Consider the following 27,658-nt stretch of genomic DNA (forward strand, 5'->3'; position numbering starts at 1 on the left):
TCTCTGCCCCCGTCTTCACGAGGCCGTCTCTGGGTCACTCTGCCTTTTCCTCCTCTTAGCAAGACACTCGGCACTGGGTTTAGGCCCCACCCCCACCCCCAGATAATCCAGGATGACCTTGAGGTCACTGATAATGCCAAGGACGCTTTTTCCAAACAAGGTAACCTTCACAGGTTCCTGGTGGACACTCGTGGGGTCTGAGGCGTGCATGCATGTTAAAGTCACTGCAGTCGTGTCTGACTCTTTGTGGCCCCATGGACTGTAGCCTGCTAGGCTCCTCTCTCCGTGGGATTCTCGAGGCAAAGAACACTGGAGTGCGTTGCCATCTCCTCCTCCAGGAGACCTTCCCGACCCAGGGGTCGAACCCGAGTCTCTTACATCTCCTGCATCGGCAGGCGGGTTCTTTACCTCTAGCACCACCGGGAGGCCCCATTTAACCTGCAACGGTCAGTAAGACCTATTTCCCCCCATTAAGTGGGAGCTTCCTGAGAACGGAAACCGCCTCCCTTCCTTTCTCCCTCCCTCCCTCCCTTCCAGAAATATCAAGGGCCCACCTGCCACGGTCCAGGCACAGTGCTGGGTCCCGGGGAGACTGAAGCAACGCAAACATATCCATTAGCTGCTTTCACAGGGCCGACTTTGCAGCGCGGGAGGCAGACCCAGCAGAAACAAACATTCCCGCGGGTTGCAGGTAGAGCTGCAGAGGAAAGCAGGGAGGGGCAAGACTAGCAGGGTTGGGGGCTGGCTAGGGCGGGATGGGTGGACCAGCTTCAACCAGGGAGGTCAGGGAAGGCTTCACGGAAGATGTCACACTTGGGCTGGACCCCAGGTGCTGAGCCGGACCAGGTTGGAAGCGTGCCCTCACTTCCTGGCCGAGTGTGATCTTGGCCAGTTGCTGCACCCCTCTGTGCCTCAGTTTCCTCATAGGTAAAGTGCTGGCAGCAATGACACAGTCTCCTGGAACCACCCCGAGGGTTCAGGGAGTGAACCCGTGAGGTTCCTTCACAACCACAGGGTTCCTAGAACTTGCTTCAAAAGCCACAGCTAATCCTGAGGAATAATTAAATGTTAACGTTCTTACTCACAATCAGAGCCAGGCACCACAAATTTTTGTTAATAATTTGAGGAATATTTATTTAAAAAAAAAAGACCCTAAAAGTAGTCATCATGCAACATCCTGAGACATCTTAGAGCTCCTTGCGTGCATGCTCAGTGGCTTCAGTCCTGTCCGACTCTGCTACCCCGTGGACTGTAGCCCGTCAGGCTCCTCTGTCTGTGGGATTCTCCAGGCAAGGATACTGGAGTGGGTTGCCGTTTCCTTCTCCAGGGGATCTTCCCAGCCCAGGGATCGAACTCGAGTCTGTTATGTCTCCTGTGCTGGCAGCAGGTTCTTTACCACTAGAGCCACCTAGGAAGCCCCTTAGAGCTCCCTACTCTTTCCTTATCTTACCTCTTAAGAATGGGCTTGTTTGAATCAGGCTGGAGGCTGGGATAAAAACCCTATTTTCTTTAGGGTTGGGGGCTTTAAAGTCTTCAGAGAGGCCTGGCCAGTGTCCTGGGGGCCAGTGTTTTGGGCAGAGCGAGCTGAGTCCTTGGGAGCTTGGGACTGGCTAGTGGAGCTGGGGGCTCCTCCTACAACGTGTTGACGTGGCAGATGGACAGAGGTCAGGCGAAAGGTAGTCCTGGAGTGAGATGCAGAGGAGGGGCAGAGAGGCGGGGGAGAGGAGGGCCTTACAGGAGGCCCAGGGGGAGCCCCGGGCCCCAGGACCAGCATCGCCTCCCGCCTGGGCCTCGGGGACCTGTCCCTCTAGGGGGCAGCAGGGCTCCACCGAGCGTCTCTGCCTCGGGAAGCACTCCTCGTGTTATTAACAGAACGTGCCCCAGTGTCCGCATCAGGGAAATTTCTTCACAGACTTGGCCTTGGCTGGGCCCAGAGGATGTCTCTTTTCACCTTCGGACGTTTGAGGGGGAAGTGCTCATTAGGAAGAAAAGTATTTAATGTCACAGTAACACGTGAACGGTTCCGAAACACAGAAGCCGACAGCTGTACCCACTTAGGGAGCACGTTGGGGTTCCAGCTGGCAGGAGTTCACCCCCCTCCAGCCTGGCCTGGGAAGGAAGCTGGATTTCTAAGACTTGTAATATTCACGGGGAGAAGACGTGCGTTTCCGCACTAGCGTTCGTGGCCAGGTTTGGGTTTTTAGACCCTCCAAACAAACCTCCTTGAGCGGGTCTTCCCCACCCACCTTAGGGGCACCTCGTCCTCTTCCTCTCTTGCTGGGGGAACCAGGACAGCCCCCGGCTGTGTTTTGATGTAACCCTGTGACAGTGTTGATCTGAGGCTCATGGGCAGCACCCCCTCATGCTGTGGCCTCGTGGTCCCGTCTGGGGGCAGGGGTTACAGGTACCTGTGTGGGGCACACAGACCTGGTTCAGGTCCTAACTCTGCCACTTCACGCCATGTGGTCATCAGAGGGGGCCCTCCTGGAGCCTCACATCTGGCCTGAAAAACAAGGAGAGCCCTGGCCCACGGTGTAACTGTGATCCGGGCTTCGTTTGGTTCCAGGCACACCCTAACACTCACGGTCACTCAGCCAGCCACCCTACCAGCGCCCACCCACCTGCCCATCCAGCCCCCTGGCCTGACCAGCCGCTTCCCTCTTCCGTGGCTCTCGTCACTCATCTCCATCCCTTCTGTGTCTACGGTTCACAGTCTGTCTCCTGCCAGAATGTGAGCTCTCCCCTGCTGTGTCCAGAACACATCCTCAGCATCAGTAAATACTGTTGAGTACACGTGTGAATGAGTAGGAGCTCTCACCCAGCTACCCAGCCTCGGTTTCCCGGGATGTGCAGTGAGGACGGAGCTACTGAGCAAAGTCTCCAGGTGCTCTGGATGGACCCTGTGAGCAGACCCGAGTAGAAGCACCTGGCCCAGGCACTCACCAGATTCTGGTTCAACAGAACCAGGCATGTTCACATCCCTGGTTGTCGGATTTCCAATGTTGTGCGCAGCTTTTGAGAAAAATACTTACTGATGGTTCATTTTTTCCAAGTCAGTCATTTTATATTTTATTCATGCATTTGTTTTCGGCTGTGTTGGGTCTTCATCGCTGCCCGTGGGCTTTCCCCTCGCTGTGGCGGGCGGGGTTACTTGAGTTGCAGCGCTCGGGCTTCTCATGGCACTGGCTGCTCTTGTTCGCAGAGCACGCTTCGCATTAAGGTGGGCTCGGTAGTTGTGGCTGCCAGACTAGAGCACAGGCTCGGTAGTTGTGGCACACAGCTTGTTTGCTCCACTGCATGTGGGATCTTCACTGATCAGGGATTGAACCCCTATCTCCTGCATTGGCAGGCGGATTCTTTGCCGCTGAGCCGCCAGGGAAGAAGCCCTGTCTGTGGCTTTATGATACAGTCAGGAGAATCACCACTCCCCGCCCCCCAAAGGGCGGCCACCATTTATACAGACTCACCCAGTGAGGCCCGCGTGGGGTCTTTGCACGTCGAGTGTTTCTGCACACTAGCTGGCGGAGGCCCAGGGAGGAGAACCCTGAGGGCCAGGGAAGTGTGCTCACAGGCCTGTGGAACTGACGCATGGAGCTTAGGACTGTGTCCACTGTCCTGAGCAAAGCCGGTGGGGGCGCTCACTGCGGGAGGAGCTGGCCCGTGGCGGGTAACAGGTGCCCTCCATGGTGGCCAAGAGCCTGGGCTCCTGAGGCGCATGCGTGGACGTGGCCATGAGCCCCAGCTGGGCTGTTTTCCTGCTGGGCGGCCTCAGCAGGCAACTTCACACCTCTGAGCCTCGGTTTCCTGTCAGGAGGGGTGACGGGCGCCAGCCGCCCCGGGGGCCGTGGTGAGAGCATCACAGGCACAGCTTTGAGCACTGTTACTGTGCTGAGTTCAGAGCTGAGCAGAGGAGGCGAGGGAAGCACAGTAACAGCCCCTGAAGACATCCACCTAGAACCTGGAACCCGTGAATGGATGCCACCTCAAGAGGGGGCATTAAGGTTGCAGCTGGAATTAAGCTTGCTAGTCAGCTGACCTCATGACCAGGAGACTGGCCTGGGGGACCCGGGTGGGTCCAGTGGGACCACAAGAGCCCGTAAACGTGGATGACCGAGGCTGCGAGGAAGGCTGGGCCTGCCACTGCTGGTGCTGAAGCTGGAGGAAGGGGCATGAGCCAAGGAGTGGGGGTGGCCCCCAGAAGCTGGAAAACGCAGGAAAAATCCTTGAGCTTCCAGAAGGAATACAGCCCTGCCAGCACCTTGACTGTAGCCCAGAGGCTTCTGACCTCCCAAACTGTAAGGCAATAACTCTCCGCTGTTTTAAGGCACATGTTTGTGGCAATTTGTCCGTGCAACGACAGGAATCTCAGAGAAGGGGAAGGAGCCATCCCAGGAGGCAGGCTACAGCCAGGCTTCCCTGGGGGCTCAGTGGCAGACTCGACCTGGGTCTCCCTCCTCGGAGCAGAACTTAGCAGTATTAGCATCAGTTGAAGACCGCTGATGGGGGTGGGGGGGTGGGGGGAGGTTGAAAGCTCATAGAACCCAGGCCCTTTGTAAATGAAAAGACTGTCCAGATCATCAGCATTTCAGAGTGAGGTGTCCCCAGACTTAGTCCTGAGCAATGTTCTGCTCCACATGGCCCCATGGGTCAGCCAGGCAGGAAATGCTGTGGGCACTGCCCACCTTTTAAACAGCCGCAGTACTCTTCGTCTCTGAGAGGTTCTGAGAAGGCCTGCAGCAAAAAAAGCAAGAAAAGCTTTCAAACTCCAACTCAGTGCTTCCAAAGATATCATACCGTAAACCTGCTTCCCCCAGTCTCTTCCCCATGGAACACCTGCTAACAGCTCACGAAGTTTGTGTTTGGTTGGATGGGCTGATCTAATTAAATCGATTCATGAGACAAATGGGGAAATTGAAGCCCAAAGAGGTGGAGGGGCACTGGAGAAGCAGTGCGGCTCAGATGGGAGAACACGGGCTTCGGAGTCAAAGAGCCGGGGCTGTGCAGCTGGGCTCTGCTGCAGCCAGTCCTGTGGCCCTGGGGAAGTCATGCCACCTCTCGGGGCCTCTGATTCCTGATGAGTAAAACGTAGGTAAGAGAGCCTTCTTCGCAGAATTCTGGGAATGACTGTCTCCATCCGTTTGGGCTGTTATAACCAAGTACCATGATGGCGGGGCGGAGTTGGAGGGGGGAGGGGGGAAGATGCTTGTGAACAATAGGAATTGATTTCTCACAGTTCCAGAGGCTGGGAGTCTGAGAGCAGGATGGGCAGGTCCTGGTGAGGACCCTCTTGTGGCCTGCAGACTGCCCACGTCTCCCTGTGTCCTCATGGGGTGGAAGGAGAGCTCTCTGGAGCCTCTTTTGTAAGGGCAATAATCCCCTTCACGAGGGCTCCACCCTCAAGACCTAATTACTCCCAAAGGCACCTCCTAACACCATCACATTGAGGGCCAGGATTTTAGCCTGAGTTTTCGGTCCATGTTCATGGCCCACTAAAGTGGCTGGCGTCCACCTGGCAGGTTGTTAGGGAAGATTAGCTACTACTATTTCTTACAAGTTTCCTGTTGCCACAACAAGTCACCACAAACTTAATGGCTTACATCACAAATTAATTATCTTACATTTCTGGAGGTCAGGAGTCCTAAAGGCAAGATGTCAGCCGGGCTGCTCCTTTTGGAGGCTCCAGAGCAGAATCTGGCAAAATCTGTTTGCCTTTTCCAGTTTCTAGAAGCTTCCTATGTTCCTTGGCTCACATCACTCTGACTTCTGCTTCTGCCACCACAGCTCTTTCTCTGACCTTCCTGCCTCCCTCCTATAAAGGACTCTGTGATGGCAGTGGGTCCACCTAGATCATCCAGGATAATCTCCCAACCCCCAGATTCTTAACATCATCACAGTCACAAAGTCCCCTTTGCCTTATAAGGTGACATAGTCCCAGGTCCCAGGAATCAGGATGTGGACCTCTCTGGGGACCACTGTTCAGCTGACCTCACTCCAGATGCCTGATTTCCTGGCCCTGCACGCCTCCTGCCACCATGGGTTCCCTCTCTCCTTTGCTACAGGCTGGACACCAGAGGAGTGATTTGGTTCTGACCTGGGGTTCTGGTTGAGTCAAGTGCAGGAGGAAGTCTGTGTCCCTCCGAACACCCCCAGCCCTCTCAGGCCATGCTGGTTGCAGTGGAAGAGCATCTCAGGAGGCGGGCTGCAGCCACGGATCCCAGAGAAAACTGACTGCGCGCTCTCTGTCCATCCCTCATACACTGGAGTGCCTGCCACGCGCCTGGCCCTTCTCAGAGCTGCAGGCACAGCTGCAGGCTGGACGGATGGGGCCCTGCCCTCAGGAAGCTGACCTTCTCATGGGGGAGAAAGGACAGTCGGGGAGGGGTCATTTAATAGGCACTAGACCAAAACCAAGGCAGTGGGGTATGGAGATGGGGGTGCCAGGGGGGCACTCCGTTCACCGTATGGGACTGGGGAGGGGGAGGCAGGCTGAAGGCTGGGGTTCCGGGTCTGACAGTGGAGCTGATGGTGATGTCGTCGTCAGAGAGGGGTTCACAGGAGGAGAACGGCGTTTTCAGGGCTGTGGAGAGGTGACGGGCCCCAGGTCCATTTACTTGGGGTGTCAGTGGGTGAAGAAGAGTCTGAACTGAAGCTAATGAACACAGCTTTTGTTCATCCCAGGATGGGAGTCAAAGCAACGGGGTCCCCACGGAGGAGACGACAAGAGGGCCTGGGGGCTGATGCCTGGGGGGCCTCCGTTTGGGCTGCGGAGGACAAGGAGCCAATGGGCAGAAGGAGGAAGACAGGTGCACGGATGTCCAGAAAAGCAAGAGCAAAGGAGCAGGTTCACATGGTGGAGAGCAGTCAACAGTGTGGAACGCTGCAGAGAAGCCCAGGAAGGGAAGGCTCGAGAAGGACCCATTTGGTTCAGCTGGAGGAGGGCCCCAGTGGCCTTGGTTTTGGCAGCATGCTGTGGGCAGAGACTGCCAAGGGCAGCAATGGAGGGTGAGCAGGAGGAGAGGACACGGGGACAAGACGCGTGAACAGCTCTTTCCTTGGCTGGGGTGTGCGGAGAGAGCCAGGCCAGGGGCTGGAGAGGGGTGTGGGGGGTGACGACTTTCTCCGTCTTTATTTCTGGTTTATGTAGACAGGCGACACCCAGCTAGTTTAAATGCTGATGCTCGGGACCCAGGAGAGGGGGCCGTGAGGATAAAGGGGAGCATGTGACCAGGTGTTGAGTGGGCGGGAGGAGGCTCCCCCAGAATCCCCACGTTGGGGTGGATGGCCGCCTGGGAGGAAGGACCCAGCAGAGGGAGGTCTGTGGACTGCGAGCAGGAGGGGTGTGCAGTGAACATGTGGGCACCAGCTCTGGACAGGACGGACGGCAGCCTGAGGACCCCTGGATGGGTCATCATGGGGCTTTAAATCTATAAGTGATGTGGTCCATTTGGTGCCTCAGAACCAACGCCTGGCAGCTGAGTGAGTGGGTGGGAGAAGCACAGAGACCAGTAAGGAGGCCGATGTTTAGACCCATCCCCCTGTTAGGGCCGGCGCTCTCAGGTGGCCTTCTGCTTTGCAGAGGTGCTGGTGGAAACGTCCGTTGTAACTCAAGATGGGGAATGTTCTGAGATGTGGTATGCTTTGAAGTTTATTTTTGTAAAGCTTTTTGTGTGTGTGTGGATGTGGGCCCTTTTTAAAGTCTTGATTGAATTTATTACAATACTGCTTCTGTTTTATGTTTTGGTTTTTAGGGGCCACAAGGCATGTGGGATCTGAGCTTCCTGACCAGGGATTGAACCCACACCCTCTGCATTGGAAGGCGAAGTCCCAACCACTGGACCACCAGGGAAGTCCCTGTTTTGAAATTTAAAAACACGAGGTCTAGGGCGAGTGTCCCCAGCCTCCGTGCCAAGGACCGTACTGCCCGTCAGATCAGCAGCGGCATTAGGTTAGAAATAAAGTGAACAATAAATATAATGCACTTGAATCATCCTGAAACCATCCCTCCAAATCCCATTTTTCTGTGGAAAAATGGTCTTCCATGAAATTGGTCTCTGGTGCCAAAAAGCTTGTTGTTCAGTCACTAAGTCACGTCCAACTCTTTTGCAACCCCATAGACTGCAGCACGCCAGGCTTCTCGGTCCTTCACTGACTCCTGACTGCTCAAACTCGTGTCCATTGAGTCGGTGATGCCATCCAACCATCTCATCCTCTGTCATCCCTTTATCCAGCCCTCAGTCTATCCCAGCCTCAGAGTCTTTTCTAATGAGTTGACCAAGAAGGTTGGGGACCACTGATGTAGGGGATAGACTGGGCTTGGATCCTGACTCCCTTCCAACAGGAGTATGACCTCAGGCTGGTTACTTGACCTCTCTGTAATGGTTCATTGGTTGTAGCTGTGTAACAGATTACCTCAAAACTTAGCAGCTGAAAAGAACACATTTATTATCTCACAGTCTGAGTTGGAAAGCCAGGAGCAGCTTAACTGGGGCCTCTGCTCAGGGTTACTCATGGGGCTGTGATCAAGGAGGCAGCCGAGAGGCTGCTGAAGGCCTGACGGGGTGGGATCCCTTTCCAGGCAAAATCAGCAGCTGTTGGCAGGACTCGATTCTCCCTGGGCTGTGGACTGAGGGCCTCAGTTCCTCACTGTCTGAGGCCAGATGCCACCTTCAGTTCCAAATGGAGTTTATCAAGTAGGCTGGTGGAAAATTGAGTCTAGAATTCAGGGGTAGGATCCAGGGCAGGCAGGTGATATAAACGTGGGTGTCCTGGGCACAGAGATAGTATTTAAGTGATTGGGTGTGGTCACCAAGGAAGCCAGGGCAGATGGAAAAGAGGTCCAAGAGCTGAGCCTGAGGGTATCCCAGTGTTGGGAAGATGAGGAGGAACCAGAGATAGATGGTGAGGAGAGGCCAGTGGAAAAGAAGTGACTTGGGGGCCTGGGGCCAGTGAAGGAAAGTAGGAAGGCTTAACCTGCTGGTGCTGCTGACCGTTCCAGCGAAATGACCATGGACTATTGACCACTGATTTAATAAGGACCTGGGGTCGCTGATGACTTTGACAGGGTAGCATCACTGGGCATGGAAGCTGATGGGAGTGAGTTCAGGAGAGAATGGGAGGGGAGAGGCATGGGAGAAGGTGGACACATACAGTACTTCAAAGAGTTTCACTGTAAAGGAAAACAGAAATAAGGCAATCACTGAAGGGGGAATTGTAGGATTCACAATTATGTTTGAGATAGGAGAAGCAACTGCGTATTTGTATTTTGATCAGAATTATCTAATAGAGAAGGAGGCTGGGTGATGTCTTGAGAAGGTGGGAGGGAATGGAGGGGGTACATCTAAGAAAGGAACAGGGTGGTTTTTGAAGTATCAAAGGCAAAGCCAAGCGAGCACAGGGGCCCTGATGCTGGTGGGGCAGGTGTGGTGGTAAGAGTTCATGGCAGCTCCTTCTAGCTGCTTCTGTGTTCCTCCCCAAATAGGAAGAAAGGCTGGGAGAAGAGAGGCAGGGTGGCTGGAGGAGGCGCTGGGAGTTCAAAGAGAGAGAGGGCATCTGGAAGAGTCTAGAGTGGAGGACAAGGAGAAATGGTCTCTGGTGTCCAGGCAGTGACGGTCACGGTCTGCAGTGCCTTTATGTTTTTCTGTGGCCACATTTGTGGGCATGGAGGAAACAGAGCATTGGATTTAACCAGCTTGGGCGGGTGGGCGATGCTGGTCTGTGGGATTTAAGCTGGGGAGGGGGAAGAGGGAGCATGTCAAGGCAAAGGGAAAAGTGAAAACAAAGGTGGAAAGGCAAAGGATCGTGGGTGGCAGGTGGGATGTGGGGTTACTGGAGTCGGAGCTAGAGAAGACAGTGTGGAAAGGGGGGTGCCTGATACTGAGACAGTGTCGGTGGGAGGCTGGGCTACGGTTGCTAGCACTCGGAGGACTAAGGGCCGTGGTTCCAGGACTGGGCATCACCTGGGCCTGGTCGGACATGCGGGTCTCTGGCCCCACCCGAGACCTGCTGGTCAGAATCTCTGGGGCTGGAGCCAGCAATCTGTGTTCTCGTCAGCCCGACCCCCAGCTTTCTGATGAGCACGCAGGTTTGAGCACCACAGCTCTAGGGTAGAATGGCCTATGGAGGAGGACAGTGTCACAGGACCAGAAGAACTGGAGAAACTGAGAAGTCAGGAAGGCCAGAGCACCGCTTGAGGGGGATGAAATTGCTGAAAATTAAGACGGGGTACGGCAGAATAAAGTGCCCAGACTCAAGACCTACAGTTGCTGAGAAATGAGGACAGTGCCTGGGTGGAGAATAGTCTAGAAGTGGCAAAAAAAAAAAAAAAAATAAAGAAGCCCCCTAACCTGGAGCCCAGTGATACAAGGGTGGTGGGAGACAGGCAGCCCCTCTGAGGGGCATCGAGGGCCAGACCACGACTCCCCACAGAGGTCTACTGACACCATGGTGCTTGTGCACGTTACCCTACAGGGCAGTGGGGGACTTGCAGGTGTGATCGCTAATCTCTGAGTGGAATGACTAACGTGGGTTGTCCAAGTGGGCCCAATGTAGCCACAAGCGTCCTTATAAAAGGGAGGCCGGAGACGCAGCCCCAGGGAGGGCGCGCCTCTAAGATGGCGGCTGCTGGCCCTAAGATGGCGGCTGCTGGCCCTAAGATGGCGGCTGCTGGCTCTAAGATGGCGGCTGCTGGCTCTAAGATGGCGGCTGCTGGCTCTAAGATGGCGGCAGGCCCACAGGCCGGGAAGCCGGCCCTCCCCACGAGACCGCAGGAGGGACACGGCCCCGCGGGCACCTCGAGTTGAGCTCAGTGACACCATTTTGGACTTCTGACCTCCACAGCTGTAAGGTAGCGAATTTGAATCACTTTAAGCCACTGCGTTTGGGATCATGTACTATGGCCGTCTGTGAGGGAAGCCGGGGCTTTGGGAGGCGGGTGGGTTTCGGCGCAAAAACACCAGGCACTTGGGCGGGAAAGGCTGCCCATGTGGGGTTTTGCTGACGGTGAGCCATGAGGTGTGGAGAGCAGAGACGCGGCGGCCATGCTTTGGGAGCTGGGGTGGGCGCAGGAGGGGGAGATGCGGGGCGGCTTGACAGCCTGACGTCAGGAGGGGTGAAGGACGAAACGGTTCGCGCCGAGGGTGAGGCTGAGGGTGCTGGGGCCCCCTCCTCGGCGCTCAGAGGCGCAGACCCGCTCTGGGCGCCGGGGGCCCCGTCGGAGCAGCCGAGGCGTCCGCGGTGCGGAGGTCGGACCCTCCGCGAGGCCGCGGCGCCCACGCGGTGCCCTGGCCCGCTCCGCGGCGTCTGGAGAGCCGCTGAGAAGGTTGGTCCGGGAGCGGCGGGCCGCAGCTGTGTCTGCAGAGGACCAGATGGAGGCGAGCTGCCGGCCAAGCGCGTCAACAGTGTGACTGGCGGAGCAGGAGCGCCTTGCCCGCCAGGTTCACCTTGTCAAACAGACTCCCCGGGGCGGCCGCGGGTCGCGTTCGGCTTGTAAACGGCAGCTGGCCGGCCGCCCCGCTCTTCCCCGTCCCCAGGGAGCCGTGGAGCCGAAGCAGCCGGCTTTTTTACAGGCGGCAGGGCCACGGGTGACGGCAGGGTGCCAGAAGGCAGATAAGAGCCTGGCGGGCTTGGGTTCCTAGGAAGGATGGTCTTGACTGCCGTCTGCAGCACAGGGAGCTGGCTCGCTCCAGGAGCCAGTCTGGAATCATCCCGGATGTGTAATTAGAAGTGAATAAAGTGAGACATACGGGACAGGAGTCAGATGTTTGGCTTTTTAAAATGTGTTGAATATTAGGAAATGATGAATTTTCCATGCATTCCGGATGAACCCATTGTTCCTCGTGTCACTTGCGTGTGTGAAACGTGGACGTGTTTGTTCATTCTGCACACACTTCCGGAGGGCCTCCTGAGGGCAGGGTCTGGGCACATGGCACTGAGCCAAAACAGACTGTCCTGGCGCTCATGGAATTTACAGGTGTAGGAGGCAGACGGTAAACAAGCCAGTGGTTGGAACAGTCCACGGGGTTGCAGAGAGTCAGACGAGACTGACAAACACGCACTCAGTATCAACTCCAGTCCGATTCTGTTGTGCTGGGTGTGTGTGTGTGTGTGTGTGTCGGGGGGCGGGGAGGGGGAGACCCCACATTCTGTGAGGTCAGGGAAGCCTTTTGAGGGTGACATGTTTGATTGAGGACCCAAGAGATGAGGGTGAGCAAGCCCACGAACCTCGGGGTCAGAGCGTTTCGGCTGTTGGCAAAGCCGAGACAGAGGTGAGATGGGTTGGGACAGGGTGAGGAACTCAAGACCGGCTGACCGTGTGGCCAGAGGTGAGTCTGGTGAAGCGGTGAGCAGGGAAGGTTGTCGCAAGTCTTGACAGAATTCTAGATCATTCTAAACGGGAAGGGAAGGTCTTGGTCCTGTGGCTGGTGGCTGCTAAGCCTCTCAGACCTAAGTGACTGAGCTGCCTGTTATTTTGAATTTAAAAAGTGATACCAGCGAGATGGCAGAGTAGGAGTCTTCTACTGTTCTTCTCCCACAGAACACCGATGTCGTCTTCAGCTTTACTGAGGTGTGACAAGTGAAATTGTAAAATATTTAAAGTGTACATCATGATGAGATGATAAAAACTGTGAAAGGACCCCCCATTAAATGACACATCCATTACTGTTATTTATTTATCCTTTTCTTTATTTTTGGCTGCACCCTGGGTCTTCCTGGCTGCATGCGGTTTTCTGTCCCTGCAGCGAGCAGGGACTGCTCTCTAGTCGCCTTGTCCTGCCTTCTCTTGTTACAGAGCACAGCTCTAGGCGCTCAGGCTTCAGTAGTCCAGCTCTCGGACTTAGTTCCTCTGAGGCATGTGGGATCTTCCCGGCCCAGGGATCAGACCCATGTCCCCTGCATGAGAGGAAGATTCTTTACCATTGGACCTCTCAGGAAGTCCCGTCTGCTACTTTTTTTGAATGCTGTACTGTTAGCTTATTTCCGTGATACAATGGTGATATGCTCTTGGGGCTTCCCAGGTGACTTAGTGGTAGAGAATATGCCTGCCAATGCAGGAGACGAAGGAGACTTGGGTTCGATCCCTGGGTTGGGAAGATACCCTGTAGTAGGAAATGGCAGCCTGCTCCCGTGTTCTTGCCTGAAAAATTCCATGGACAGAGGAGCCTGGCGGGCTGCAGTCCGTGGGGTTGCGGAGTCAGACAGGACGGAGCGTACACACACTCAGTGTTAACTCCAGTCACTGTGTTTTACATGAAATCCTCAGAACTACAGCTGAGGTTTTGTACCCTTGTACCAACCCCTCACTATTGCCCTCACCCTCGGAAACCGCTTTTTCGGTTTCTAAGATTTTGACTTCATTTTCTCTCACAGATTCCATATGTAAGTAAAGCCATGCAGTGTGTGTGGGTCTCTGTGTTTGTCTTATTTCATCAGCACTATGTCCTCCAATTTCATAGTTTTTTTTTAAATTTTATTTTTATTATTTTTTTTAACACCAAAACCGTTTTGTATTGAGGCATAGCCGATTCACAGTGTTAAGATGGTTTCAGGTGAACAGTGAAGGGACTCAGCCACGCACACACACGCATCCGTTCTTCTCCAAACCCCCTCCAGGTCAGGCCGGCACAGAACATCAAGCAGAGCTCATGTGCTCTACAGTAGGTTTTTGTTATCCATTTAAACATAGCACTGTGCCCATACGTGATCTTCCCAAACTAAGAGATAGTTCCCTTAACTGTCTCTTCCCCTCCTCCCCACCCCCGCAACCATGAGTTTATTTTCTAAGTCTATAAGTCCCTTTCTGTTTTGTAAGTTCATATGTATCATTTCTTTGTAGATTCCACATATAAAGGATGTCATATGTTTCCCCTCCTCTGACTTGCTTCCCACAGTGTGACACTCTCTGGGTACATCCATGTTGCTGCAGATGGACTTGTTTCATTCTTTTTGAGGGCTGAGTGATATTCCATTGTGTATATATGTGTGTATTTATACGTACGCGCCAGGTCTTCTTTATCCACTCCTCTGCTGATGGAGGTTTGGGTTGTTTCCGTGTTTGGACTACTGTAAACAGTGCTGCAGTGAACACTGGAGTGCGTCTGTCTTTTCGGGCCACGTTTTGCTCTGGATACATGCCCAGGAGTGGGATTGCAGGGTCCTATGGTAGCTGTTTTTAGTTTTTCTAAGGAGCCTCCATACTGTTCTGCATAGTGGTTGTACCAATTTACAGTCCCACCCACACACAGGAGGGTTCCCTTCTCTCCACACCCGCTCCAGGGTGTACTGTTGGCGGATGTTCGGATGATGGCCACGCCGATTGGGGTGAGGTGATCTCCTTGCAGTCGTGAGTCGCGTTTCTGTGATCAGTGACTTTGAGCGTCCCCCCTTGCACCCATTCGCCGTCTGTGTGTCCTCTTTAGAGAAACGTCTGTTTGCTCTTCTGCCCGTTTCTTTGAGTGGGTTGTTTGTTTTGATGCTATTAAGTGTCATAAGCTGTTTGTAAATTTGAGACTAATCCCTTATCAGTCACATCACATTTGCAGATATTTTCTCCCAATCTGTAGGTTATGTTTTTATTTATGGTTTCCTTTGCTGTGCAAAAGCTTGTAAGTAGGTCCCATTTGTTAGTTTTTGCTTTTATTTCCATTATTCTGGGAGATGGATTAAAAATGATGTTGCTGTGATTTATGTCAGAGAGTACTCTGCCTATGTTTTCCTCTAAGAGTTTTATAGTGTCCAATCTAATTTAGGTCATTAACCCAATTTGAGCTTGCTTTTGTGTATGGAGTTAAGGAATGATCTAATTTCATCTTTTGACATGTGACTGTCCAGTTTCCCAGCAGCATTTGTTAAAGAGACCGTCTTTCCAACACTGTGTCGTCTTGTTTCCTTTGTCATAGATTAACTGACTAGGTTCGTGGGCTTATTTCTGGGTTTTCCATCCTATTCCACTGGTCTGTATTTCTATTTTTCTGCCAGCACCATACTGTTTTGATAACTGTAGATTTGTAGTAGAGTCTGGGAGCCTGATTCCTCCAGCTCCTTTTTTTTTTTTTTTTCCTTTTTCAAGATTCCTTTGGCTATTTGGGGTCTTTTATGTCTTCATACAAATTTTGAGATTTTTTTGTTCAAATTCTGTGAAAAACGCTATTGGTAATTTGATAGGGATTGCACTGAATCTGTAGATTACCTGGGTAGCATAGCCATTTTGACAATATTGATTCTTTCAATCTGTGACCACAGTATATCTTTCCATCTGTTTGTCTTCTTCGGTTTCTTTCATCAACATCTTATAGTTTTTGGAGTACAGGTCTTTTGTCTCCTTAGGTATGTTTATTCCTAGGTATTTTATTGTTCTTGCTGCAATGGTAAATGGAATTGCATCTTGAATTTCTCTTTCTGATCTTTTATTGTTAGTATATAGAAATGCATTAAACTTCCGTGTTCAGTTCAGTCGCTCAGTTGTGTCCGACTCTTTGCAACCCCATGAACTGCAGCACGCCAGGCCTCTATAGTAGGGCTATTGGTACCTCCAAGAGGGCACGTGCTGAGATGCATCTCCCACAACTGCCACCACCAGTGCCCCCACCACCGTGGTAGGCCACTGCCAGCCCACCCTTCTGCAGGAGACCCTCAGACACTCACAGGTAGGTCTGGCTCAGTCTCTTGTGGGGTCGCTGCTCCTCTCCCCTGGGTCCTCGTGTGCACAAGACCCTGTTTGTGCCCTCCAAGAGTCTCTGTTTCCTCTAGTCCCATGGAAGCTCTGCAGTCAAATCCCACGGGCCCTCAGTCAGATTCCCTGGGGATTCGCAGTCCCCTGGCTGGGTCCCCAGGCTGGGGAGCCTAATGTGGGGCTAGAATCCTCATGGCAGTGCCAGAACTCTTCTGGTATTACTGTTCTCCAGTTTGTGAGTTGCCCACCCAGCAGGTATAGGATTTCATCTTATTATAATTGTTCCCCTCCTACCATTTCCGTGTGGCTTCTCCTTTGTCCTTGGACATAAGGTATCTTTGTTTCGTGGGTTCCAGTGTCCCTGTCGACGGTCGTTCAACAGTTCGTTGCTATTCTGGTGCTCTGTCAGGAGAAGATTGCGTGCACGCCCTTGTACTCTGCCATCGTAATCTCCAGTTTCACAATTCTTAACATATCAAGATACCACGTTGTATGTCTTAACTATGCACACTTTGTCGATCAAGCCTTCATAAATTTGCGGAAAAAATAAATGCAAAGGGAAGCCACTGTGCAGACAGGGAGGGCAGGCGTGAACCAGGGCAGCCGGGGGCTAAAGACAAAGGTGGCCCAGTGGCCCGAGGCAGAGCTGGGATTCTGGAGACGAGCCACCAAAGCTTGCCGATTGTGGAGGCCAGGGCCAGTGAGAGACCCAGGGCCGCTCCCAGATGCTTAGACGGTGGTGTCATAAAACAGGGTGTGCTAGAGGGTTGGGGCTAGGCAGTGGAGAGAGGAGATTGGAAATTAGGAAGCTTAGGGGTGTGTTGAGCTAGAGATGCCTCCTGATTGTCAGAGTGAAGAAGTCACGCAGGCAGGTGCGTGAATCTGGAGCAGATATGTGAAGGTGTGTGAAATCCGGTGCCAAAATGGTCCTATGAATGCTTTTCCTCAAGAACTGTCTTGAATGTATTAATTGCAGAGAGCTCTCCATCAGATCTGCATGGCAGCCCTGACTTTGAGAACCAGTGAAAACCAGCAGCCTTGTGATCTGGGGTGTTTCATCAGCAGCTCATAGAAAACCCTCAGCTGCTCCCTCTGACCCCCACTTTTACAAAAAAGCTAAGATCCGATTATCACCGTACTTTGTATCTGGAGTTCAATGCAGAATTTTATTTTTTGGCTGTGCTGGTACTAGGTTTCTGCACGCGGGCTTTCTCGTGCAGCGGTGAGTGGGGGCTGCTGTCTGGTTCCGGCCCGTGGGCTTCTCATTGCAGTGGCTTCTCTTGCTGCGGAGCACGGGCTCTAGGGCGTGCAGTTTCCGTAGCTGGGGCGCACCAGTTTAGTCGTCCCGAGGCATGTGGAGTCTTCCAGACCGGGGATCGAACCTGTGTCCTCTGCATTGGCAGGTGGATTGTTTTAAAAAATTTGTGAGTGTGGATATGTGTGTGTGTGTTTCTTACTTGTGTCTGACTCTGTGTGACCACATGGACTGTAGCCCGCCAGGCTCCTCTGTGCATGGAGTTCTCCAGGCAGGAATACTGGAGTGGTTTTTCGTTCCCTTCTTCAAGGATCTTCCTGACCTAGGGATCAAACCTGAGTCTCCTGCACTGCAGGCAGATTCTTTACTGTCTGAGCTGCCAGGGAAGCCCATTTATTTTTAATTGGAGGATAATCACTTTACAGTGTTGTGTTGGTCTCTGCCATATATTAACGTAAATCAGAGTTATACGTATGTTGCCTCCCGCTTGAACCTACCTCCCGCCCCATTCTGCTCCTTTAGGTTGTCACAGAGCACCAGGCTGAGTTCCTGTGGTGTGTAGCAACTTCCCACTAGCCGTCTGTTTTACATGTGGTAATGTATGTATTTCAGTGCTACTCTCTCATTTTGTCCCACCCTCTCCTGGCAGGCAGATTCTTAGCCACTGGACCACCAGGGAAGTCCCAGTGCAGAATTTGAGTCTAAAATCTCTAGTAAACCAAGAATTCCCCAAAATCCTGCAGTGAAGCAAGGGTTTCCATCTCTTTGGTGATAATTCTGTATTAAGCCATTTACCTAGACAGCATGTTAAAAAGCAGAGACATTACTTTGCCAACAAAGGTCCATCTAGTCAAGGCTATGGTTTTTCCAGTGGTCATGTATGGATGTGAGAGTTGGACTATAAAGAAAGCTGAGTGCCAAAGAATTGATGCTTTTGAACTGTGGTGTTGGAGAAGACTCTTGAGAGTCCCTTGGACAGCAAGGAGATCCAACCAGTCCATCCTAAAGGAGATCAGTCCTGGGTGTTCATTGGAAGGACTGATGCTGAAGCTGAAACTCCAATACTTTGGCCACCTGATGTGAAGCGGACTCATTTGAAAAGACCCTGATGCTGGGAAAGATTGAGGGCAGGAAGAAAGGGGACGACAGAGGATGAGATGGTTGGATGGCATCACCCACTCAATGAACATGGGTTTGGGTGGACTCCAGGAGTTGGTGATGGATGGGGAGGCCTGGCATGCTGCGGTTCGTGGGGTCGCAAAGAGTCGGACGTGACTGAGCGACTGAACTGAACTGAAGCCATTTACCAAGCTGGACTTCTGAATTTTACTGGGAGAGTGGAAGCAGAGATAGTTTAGAGTGGGAAGCCCTCTTTGGAGGAAGCTTGGTCCAGTTCATCACAGTCCCCAGGGCTCCTCAACAAAAGAAACTACTCTGCTTTCATTTCTTGATGATGCTTGTGGTCTGTGCCTCCATCACAGGGTTATTTCATAGTCAACCTGCTCTTGCCGGGAAATCTGTTTCCTTCTCTTCTGTGAACCTGAAAAGGTTGTGTAGGAGTCAGCGTTGTTTTCTCCTGGAAGCCCTGTTCCTTCTTAATCTCCCACGTGTTATAAGCTAGTGTTACACTTCTCCTTCTCAGCACAGATGTATGCACCTCTCTGCTGCAGGGAGCAAGGGACATCAGCAGAAGTGCAAAGTCTCCCCCAGAAGGGGAGGTCGGATGCCCCAGGGTGTGTTTCTCTATTGTTTCAGGATTTGAAAGTTGGATAAGTTCAAGATTGCAGCTTTAACTAGTTAACTAGTTGGCTAACTAGCTATCCAGTTAGAAAAATTTAAGACCTGTTGTCAAAGCTCTGAATGCTTCCTGCCAGATATTGGGGAATTGAAGCCCAGCTTTGACTATTAGTTTCCCAACATTTTAACTAGTAGATGTATTAATAGTTAACATGTATTAAGCTCTGTGAAATGGGGACTATTCTTATTTTCATTTTACATCTGGGGAAACTGAGGCACAGGCTGAATTTGTTTACCAAGCGTAGCTCACATAAATGTAGAACAGATTTATTTTTTAAACAGTCATATAGTTTTATCTATATAGGTGTATATTTTGTTTTCTGCTTCAGATGATTCTGGGCCCTAGTCAGGAAAAGGGGCATGAGGTCTTCAGAAAGTGAGTGAATTTAAAGACAGCCAGGTATATACAGGCACAGCAAAAATCGTGAGGGGGCAGAGTTGCTGCTAGGGTGAGTGTGTGGGTTCGGGGGTGTTCCTGGAAAATATTTCTTGTGGGACTCTTGTATTTATAAGTGATTTGAGTCATACTCAAATCAACATTTCATGGGCTTCTCCAGTGGCTCAGCGGTAAAGAACCTGCCTGCAATGCAGGAGACGCGGGTTTGTTCCTTGGGTCAGGAAGATCCCCTGGAGGAAGGCGTGGCAACTCACTCCAGTATTCTCACTGGGAAAATCCCATGGACAGAGGAGCCTGGCAGGCTATGGTCCATGGGGTTGCAAAGAGTCAAACACAACTGAAGCAGCTGAGCACATGCACACACAAATCAACATTTCAGCCCTGTTCTTTTGGCCCAATGCCACACGATCCCACAAAAACAGAAATCCTGTGCTGGCTGTCAGGAGCAATCTGCTCACCAGGAAGCTCTTCTGGGAACTGGCTGGGCCCTATAGGTATGGGTCCTGGAGCTCTCTGGGACATCTGGCTAACCTTGGGCCCCAAAGGAAATGGATGAGATGGCCCCCCCAGAGCGGGGGACCAGGGGCCTTTCAAACCAGCACTCATGTAGGACCCTGTGTATGCTTAGGATGCCCTACCCACGTGGAACAGCTGGTTCCAGGCACTGGCAGGGGCTTGGGAGGTCCCCAAGAAGGCATCCCAAATGCAGGGTGTGGTGGGGTGGAGTGGTCCCTGAAGCACAGGGCCTGGGGCAGGGACCCTGCTCCCCTGGGGTTTAGGGGATGCGCTGAAGAGTTGGATGACCTTTGAACTGTATTACTTTAAGACTCTCAATAGCAACTTTTTCCCAAACTTCATAGATGCTTTAGCTATAAGGAGAAAAAACTGTTATAAAGAGGAAGCCAGCCAGAAAATTCTAGTTTTTATAATATCTAATTCTGCTTGTGGGTTTGATGGTAAAAAATAATTTGGGGGAACTTGGGGATTTTGTTCAAGCAGGAGACCGTTTTGCCTTCCAGGTGACCAGCTCAGCCCAGTTCACGTAAGAGCTGTGGGACCCCCTGCGAGCTGGCCCAAGTGGATGCTGTGAATCTGTTCACCTGGATGCTGCTTCTGGAGGGGTCCAGAGACTCAAGATAGCAGAGCTGCAGTGGGGGAGCAGGGGGGTTAGGACAGACCTGGAGTGAGCACACGGCTCTGTCACCTTGGGCTTCTGGTTCAGAAGTCAGGGTTCCTTCCACACAGCCTCCTCAAATCGTCATCTCCAGAGCATTGGAGGTGGTGGGTTAGTCTCCAGGTTGTGTCTGATTCTTATGACCCCATGGATTGTAGCCCACCAGGCTCCTCTGTCCATGGGATTTCCCAGGCAAGAATACTTGAGTGGGTTGTCATCTCCTTCTCCAGGGGATCTTCCCGACCCAGGGATCAAACCTGGGTCTCCTGCAGTGCAAGTGGATTCTTTACCACTGAGCCACCTGGGAAGCCCTCTCCAGAGAGTTAGGAATGTCTTTTGTATGCTAATGAGATGATTGGTGGTTGGGGGCCCCTAGAGAGCTGCCGGAAGGGGGCTGGCTGCTGAAGGAGGCATGATTGGAGGGTTGGAATTGTCAGCCCCAGATTCACCAATGGCCTGTGATTTAATCAATCACACACACGTAATGAAACTGCAGGAAAAATCTCTAAAGGACTGGGCTTGGAGAGCTTCTGAGTTGGTGAATCGAGTGCTGGGCAGGGAGGGTGATGATCCCAGAGAGGGCAGAGAGGCTTCAAGCCCCTTCTCCAGTCTTGCCCTATGCATCTCTTCCATCTCTTCATCTACTCCAGAGTTGTATCCTTTATAACAAATCTGTAAATATAAAGTGATTAGGATTTCCCTCTTCCCTCATAGCTCAGTTGGTAAAGAATCCGCCTGCAATGCAGGAGACCCTGGTTCGATTCCTGGATCAGGAAGATCCCCTGGAGAAGGGAAAGGCTACGCACTCCACTATTCCTGTCTGGAAAATCCCATGGACAGAGGAGGCTGGAAGATGCCCAGTCCATGGGGTCGCAAGAGCTGGACACGACTTAGCGACTAAACCAACTACCACCAGTGGTTAAGAAAGTGCCCTGCAATGTGGGCACCTGGGTTCAATTCCTGGTCAGGGAACTAAGACCCCCACACCCTGCACTGTGACCGCTGAGCCATGAGCCGCAACAGAAGATCCCGCCTGACGCAGCCAAAATCCTGCGCGTGGCTACTAGGACCTGACACAGCCTAATAAGTAGTTCTTTAAGTGATAATGTCAGAGGTTAGAAGCAAAATGGGTAAGTGCCGATCTCACAGGGCTGAGACGAGCAGGAGAGCCACGCACGCTTCATGCACGCACACAAAATAGGCCCTGCTGTTACGTGAACTCAAAATGGAAGGGTATTTGAGCAGCAGCTCTAGAGAAGAGACACACCCAAGGGGCCGTTGCTTTCAACAGTTTTATTGCTAAACTATCATGATACAAGCCGTATAAAAATACTTTACATATAGCAAAAATAAACTACATTAAACTGGAGATTAAAAACGTTTTGCATGGGAATGTGATGTATTCAAACTTATCTTAACAGTCAAGATTTTCAGAATCTTTAAACCTTCCAGCACCACCCCAGGAGAGAGACTTATTGTTTGTTGGAGAGTTAACAAGGATGTTGTCCACATCTTCTCCCCTCTGAGGACGCTAGAGGCAATAGCGGGGAGTGAGGCTCTTTGACAAGCTGTGTGTCAGGTGCTCAGCTTGTCCCAACCGCAGCCTCCGTGGGTTCAGGTCAGTCAGCCTGCTGAGAGCACCTGCTGATCGCATTATTTGCATCTAAAGCCTGAACTAAGTAGGCGGAGTTTATTCTAATTGGCCAGCAGCCGCTTAAAGGCAGGGTTTTAATCCTTTCTTCCAGCACTCAACACCCCAGCTTGTATTTTTGAGAGGGGAGCTGGCTTAGGGAGCACAGCTAGCTCACCAGCCACCAGGAAAGTTTGTATTCAAACAGGGTTAAGACAGTGGTGTTGGCTGTAACTCAAGACACTCATGAAAACTGAGAGAAACTGATGTTTGGGAGGAGTTTCATGTGACGCTTCTTTTTCTTAGGCAATCAGCTGGAATGCAGGAAAACCACTTGCATTGGCTGGTTTGGCTCCATGAGATTTAATGCCCAAGACCCAGGGTTAAGATGTGTTGGGTACCCCCAAGGGGCTGGCCCTCCAAGACTGAGTTCAGGAAGGTTTACCCCAGCTTGTCAAAAATGTCACAACCCCATGCCTCTTGTAAACGTAAAGCAAACAGTTGTTAACCAGACCCTGACATTCTTTCAATTCTGAACAAAATAAAAAGCACTTGGAAAGGGTTTGACATGAAAATAAACAAACTCAAGCCTCCCTTTAGTCCAGAGTGACAAATGAGAACACATCGGCTTCCGATCTGTCTGCACACGACAGCTCCCACGCTGGCCAAGGCTGGCTTCCTGAGAGGGATGGCTTGACCACTGGATGTAAACAAGAAAGGCTGCGTCTGTGCGTCCCCGTTCTTAGAAGGAGTCGCCTCGGTTGGTCGGGGTGGTGTCTCTGCTGGAGAACTCTGGGCGTCCCTTGGGTGACGTGTCTGTCTACCGGATGGAATCAGCTCAGTAAGCCGCAGCCTGCGCTTCTGTTCTGTGGACGTGAGCCTTTTTAGACTCCCCGTTACAACACAGGCAGTTCTATCACCTCAGAATCACCTCCTGGGTCACTTACTGGGGCCCGAGACACTTCCCAGGTCTCAGTGACAAGAAGGCGGCTCAGAGCTGAAGCTGGCAGCACACAGGTGCCTCCGCCTCCCACGAAGCCACCCCTCCCCTGCCCTTGGACGTGGCTTCTTCCAGGAGACAGGAGACGGGCTCTGAGGTGGGCTTTTTTTTTGTTTTGTTCTCCTGGGATGAGTAACACATCTTCAAGAATACATCCCCTCTCTCAAGAAAAAAAAAAAATCCTCAACAGATATGTAAAAAGAGACATTTGAAAAAGATTTTTAACCACTTATAAATATTTTCTAATTCCAACAAGGATGTGATATTTTGAGGACAGATACAAAGCATAAAAATACAGATAAGAAAATAAAATTTAATACCATACTCATTAATTTGGGGTGGCCATTATATATTATCAAGCAGCAGTTTTTTTGTACAATACAGGAAGACTCGCAAACTTTGGAAATATACTACATTCAGCAACAGGGCAGATTGCTGTTGGAAGGGTTATCTATTTACACAACCTTGGATGTAGCAAGTGCAAACCTCCACCTACCAGATCCTTCTAACACACGTGCAACACACCCATCCTGACAGTTTACACATCCTCCTTCTCTCTCTCTCTGAGGCCCTATTGCCTCTTCCCACACTGAAAATATCCCATGAACGGTTTACTCGGCAAAACTTCCCCCGGCCTCTGTCACTGACGAAACTTTCTTGATTGCCGTCACGCCCTGTTACACGTCCTCTGGCCTGTTTACATCTCGAATCTAATGCTTTTGTTTCTCTTTGCTTTGTTATTTGGTATAGCTGTTTATGAAAGTGCTTCCTATAATACCCAGCTAGGATGTCTTAGAAAAAAAAGGGTTTGTGTCTTACAGACACAAGCACATACATCTATACGTAGAGAAATCTGAGCTACTAGGAGGCCCTTTGCACTAACATGGTTAGAATAGTGATGGGAAACGCATTAGTCCTTTTTCACCCCATGCACAATGCAGCTGAGCGACTTTGCCACACTAGCAGGAAGGCACTTGGGTAAAACATTCAGATAACCGAGGAAAGGCCAAATTCCCTCATGTGCAAAAAAAAAAAAAGCTCCCAGCCAGGTCAAGTGAGAATAGATTGCTCACCAAATGCTCGAGCCCCTTCCCCGTGAAGTCAGTATTGCTGGAGAGTTCTTTGGGTAAAGCTGCTTAGATAAGGAACTTTTTATCAACGAAGAATTTTGCATCCCAGGAAGTTTGCATCCTGCAATGGCGGTCAGCTTCTTACTGACACTCTGTTGAAAAGAATTTTGCTGAACTCTGCTTGGGGTGGGTGGAAAAGTCCCCCTCCTTGGGGGAAAAGAAATGCTAGGTCCTGACTGAAAGGGTGCAGACAGGTGGCTGCAGAGGCATTCTGCTTTCTCTGGAGCCCCACACACAGCAGGCCCAGGTCACCAGGTCCTGAGTTCTGGTCCAGCTGTCAAAAGGTTCTCTCTCTGGGGAGACTTGACGACAAAGCCAGAAAACCCACGGGGAACCCTTAACTGCCACCCGTCTCAGAGTGATTATCAGCTCTACGAGGCAGAAGGCCTGAGCAAAGCCTTTTGAAGACTGTTAGGAGTATTTACACTCCATGCCGCCTGGGGAGAAACAATTAACATCTGAAAAGGAATCCCTGGCTTGTCCTGGGGTCTCTGCAATTAGTGTAAACAAACATCTGTGTGATTAAAAACTCACCTGCCAAGAACTTGGAGGGTTTTATTTGTTTGCAAAAATTGCTCTAGGGGAGACAGACTCTGGTGGGTGCACTCCGCAGAGATAAACAGGGTGGGGGGGATACGCTGCGCACCCCTTTTCAGTGGTCTGAGCTGAGTGCATTCAAACTGAGGGCTGTGCAGGGAGTGGGTTTGCTTCTATTTAGGTCACTTTCTTGCTGGATGAAGCAGCTAATGTAGATGGGTCTTTGGGGGTGAGGGAGGGGGCGGGTTTCAGTGGGTCCAGGCAAAGGTAACCATCGAACTCTGGAGCCAAATCCTGAGCTCGTGTCCCACTTTGAGTCTAGGCCGGTCAGGGGATTCGGCCTTCTTCCTGGAGGAACCCACCCACTGAAACACTTGGACCCGCCAATGACCACACTTCACTTAACCAAGATACCTGCATGGCTATTTTTTAGGGGGGAGTGGATTGCTTCAGCCCTTCTGCCATTCCTTCTCAAAATTCAATGCACATGCTTGAGATTCTTCTTAACTACATTATGGAAAATCACTTGGGCTGTTGGAGAAAAGTAAGTGGGAAGAGCAGAGAGCTGTGAAGCTTGTCCGGCCGCAGTGGACGGTGCTCACCCTGCAGCTGGGGTGACGCCCACCAGTCCCGTGCAGCGGGGGAAGGCAGCTGGCCGAGAAGGCCCCCCTCCAGCCAGCTTTTTGAAAGCAGAGAAAGTTGGGGGGAAACAGACACATGTCATAACTTAAGGCCAAGAAGTTTTAACAGGTGAGCTTGTATAAGCCAGATTGGGTTTGTTGTTTTTTTTGCTTCAGAAGCAGAAAATCTAAAAACCAAGCTTGAGCTGTGGCCCATCCACGGTGAGGCCCATGTGACTGCTAGGTGAGCATGGGCCGAGTTCTCTGTTTCTCTCCAGCCTGTCAGCTAGGCCACGTTCCTTTGGTTGCTCTGTGGGAGAACCTCCTTTCCTTCAAAAGGTACAAGAGTCATATTGGTGACCCGAGAAAGTGAAGGCGAAGGCTGGGGTTCAGTTGCCACGCCCCCATCTTCTGTTCCAGCGGGCGGTCTTGATCAGAATGTATCTGGGGTCAGCAGGCACTTAAGGCTTGGATGGGACACCGTCAAAGTCAACGGAGATGCTCTTTGGGATTCAGAGCAAGACCCGGGATGCAGAGAGAGAGGCGGCGAGCTCGGGAATGAAGGTCAGCTTTCAGCGGGCACTTGGCCCTGCCCGCAGCCCCGGGGCAGGGTGGATGCTAGGGTGGAGGGCGAGGGGGCCTGGGAGGCTCCGGGTCAGCAATGTGGACGGTGTCGTAGGAATGACTTCTACGTTTGATTTCGGACGGGAGGTCCTGAAAACTCCTTCCTGATGATCTCATTGACTACAAAAGAAAGAGGAGGGGCAAGTGAGATGGCAGGAGAAACACGAATGTGGTCAGCTTTCTAGAACCTAATTCAAGCGGGCTGTTTTTTAAAACAGGTTTTTGTGCTTTGCGATAATACATTCGACAGCTTTTAACATAAGAAATGCCTTCCCACATTGTGACCCCCCCTACCCCCTGAAATGATGCCATTTTGTGGATGGGTTTGTTAGTGAAAACTGCGCAAATGGTAACTTTTAAAAATTGTGGTGGCAGAAATGGAGCTGGGCCACGGGGCATGATTTAGGGAACACAGTCTCCTTTTTATTGAATGCACTGAGGTGCTCTACTTATACCAAACTCTGTCTGTTACTAGGACATCCAGAAAACACCCACTCTGTGACCAAAACACAGCTTGACCCACAAAACCTACAGCTCTGAAGAGGGGCCTTTAAAAGGAGAGTGGGCGGAGCCCCCACCAGGACCAGGCGTCAGTGCAAACAAAACCTCCATCTCTTCAGCACAAGCAGGAATTCCACCCCTTCACCCCTCCTCCCGGGTCACACTATGAGCCTTCTCAAGTACCAGCATCCTCCAGGGACCCTGGAAAGTTCCATTACCCCCTGCCCCAGGAGACTGGGGAATCAGCAGGGAACCAAGAAGGCGATGGCACCCACTAGCGTCAAGGAACTAGCCCTCCTCTCCCCTTCTCCCCGCTTCTCTGAGGCACCGGCTCCTAGAATCAGGACAGGAAGGTCTGGAATAGTGGCGATTACGAAAGCCTGCCTTCAGCGTTCTTGGGGAAGAGTTGCCGTCACAGGCAGCCCAGACACCAGGCAGGGCTGTGCACCGCCTTAATCTGTGTGTGTGCACCTTGGTTACTGCAGCTGATGGTGTGGGCGGGCCCCAGGGGCAGACCCCCCGGATCCCATCAAAGGGAGGTGGATCTCCCCCCTCCCAGTCCAGCATTGAATTTCTTCCCACAGGCTCCTTCTGCTTCATTTTCTTATCTCAAGTCTTATCCTGAAACTATAGAGATGGGAGATGAGCAGCGAGGGCTAAGTGTTCAGATGGGTCCAGAGTCCCTCCGTGGTCACACCGGCCCTCCTAGGTTCAGGGTGCTTTTCCCTGGAAAACCCCTGCCGGGAAGAGTGCACTGCCCAGAATAAGGAGAGAGCACATGCACTCTGCTCTGTTGCCGAATGAGCCGGGTCTAACCCTCAGCTCTCTCACTGAGCGGGCTGCGTGCCCTCACCTCCCCGAGCCTCGGTTTTCTCTACAGAGTGACACTCCTTATTGTGTGTGCATTTCAAAATGGTGAGGATGTTGGGTTCTGATGTGCACGAAGGAGCCTCGCAGGACGCCAGGTGCCCAGCACTGCATGGCTGTAGCTGTCGGCTGTGACGGGTACTGATTGCCCCCATGCTTGGTGCTGGACAGGAAGCCCAGTGCTTTGCATCAGTGGGCTGTGCTTTGTGGCAGAAGCGAATCGGCACCCTCCCTGTTGTTCAGATGTGTGCTGAGAGCAGGTGCAGGGAGAGGTCGAGGGTTCAGGGTCCAGAGCCAGGTGGCTGGTGCTAGACGCCACCTCTGCCACTCCCTCACTGGGTGAGCCTCACCTTAGCGATGGAGCTGCTCTGTGCCTCAGTTTCCCCGTCTGCACATTGTATAGACATGCCCTTCTGTCTACAGTTGTTGAGACGCTTAAATGAAATAACACAAAATTAT

The 27,658-nt window shown here is 51.9% G+C and overlaps 1 protein-coding gene and 1 long non-coding RNA gene across 8 annotated transcripts in view; one reads left to right on the forward strand and one right to left on the reverse strand.

Moving 5' to 3' along the window:
* The first annotated feature begins 747 nt into the window (after positions 1-747).
* On the forward strand, positions 748-21,659 carry LOC139186619 (uncharacterized). Of its 3 annotated transcripts, XR_011570294.1 has the most exons (3): positions 1,820-5,089; positions 7,749-7,945; positions 20,136-21,659. It is a non-coding gene; the product is annotated as an uncharacterized lncRNA (long non-coding RNA). The 3 variants fall into 3 exon arrangements; XR_011570292.1 differs by lacking the exon at positions 20,136-21,659 and having other exon boundaries at positions 748-5,089; positions 7,749-7,995; XR_011570293.1 differs by lacking the exon at positions 20,136-21,659 and having other exon boundaries at positions 748-4,295; positions 7,749-7,995.
* NFATC2 (nuclear factor of activated T cells 2) overlaps positions 21,569-27,658 on the reverse strand; it is a 160,228-nt gene continuing 154,138 nt past the window's right edge. For all 5 annotated transcript variants that reach the window (XM_070801890.1, XM_019972586.2, XM_070801888.1 and 2 more), the window contains one exon: positions 21,569-25,951. In XM_070801890.1, coding sequence (XP_070657991.1) covers positions 25,896-25,951 — 56 coding nt within the window. In that variant the 3' untranslated portion in view covers positions 21,569-25,895. The remainder of the gene's footprint in view (positions 25,952-27,658) is intronic.

The sequence above is a fragment of the Bos indicus genome, chromosome 13 (genome assembly GCF_029378745.1).
Source record: "Bos indicus isolate NIAB-ARS_2022 breed Sahiwal x Tharparkar chromosome 13, NIAB-ARS_B.indTharparkar_mat_pri_1.0, whole genome shotgun sequence".
NCBI classification, from domain to species: Eukaryota; Metazoa; Chordata; class Mammalia; order Artiodactyla; family Bovidae; genus Bos; species Bos indicus.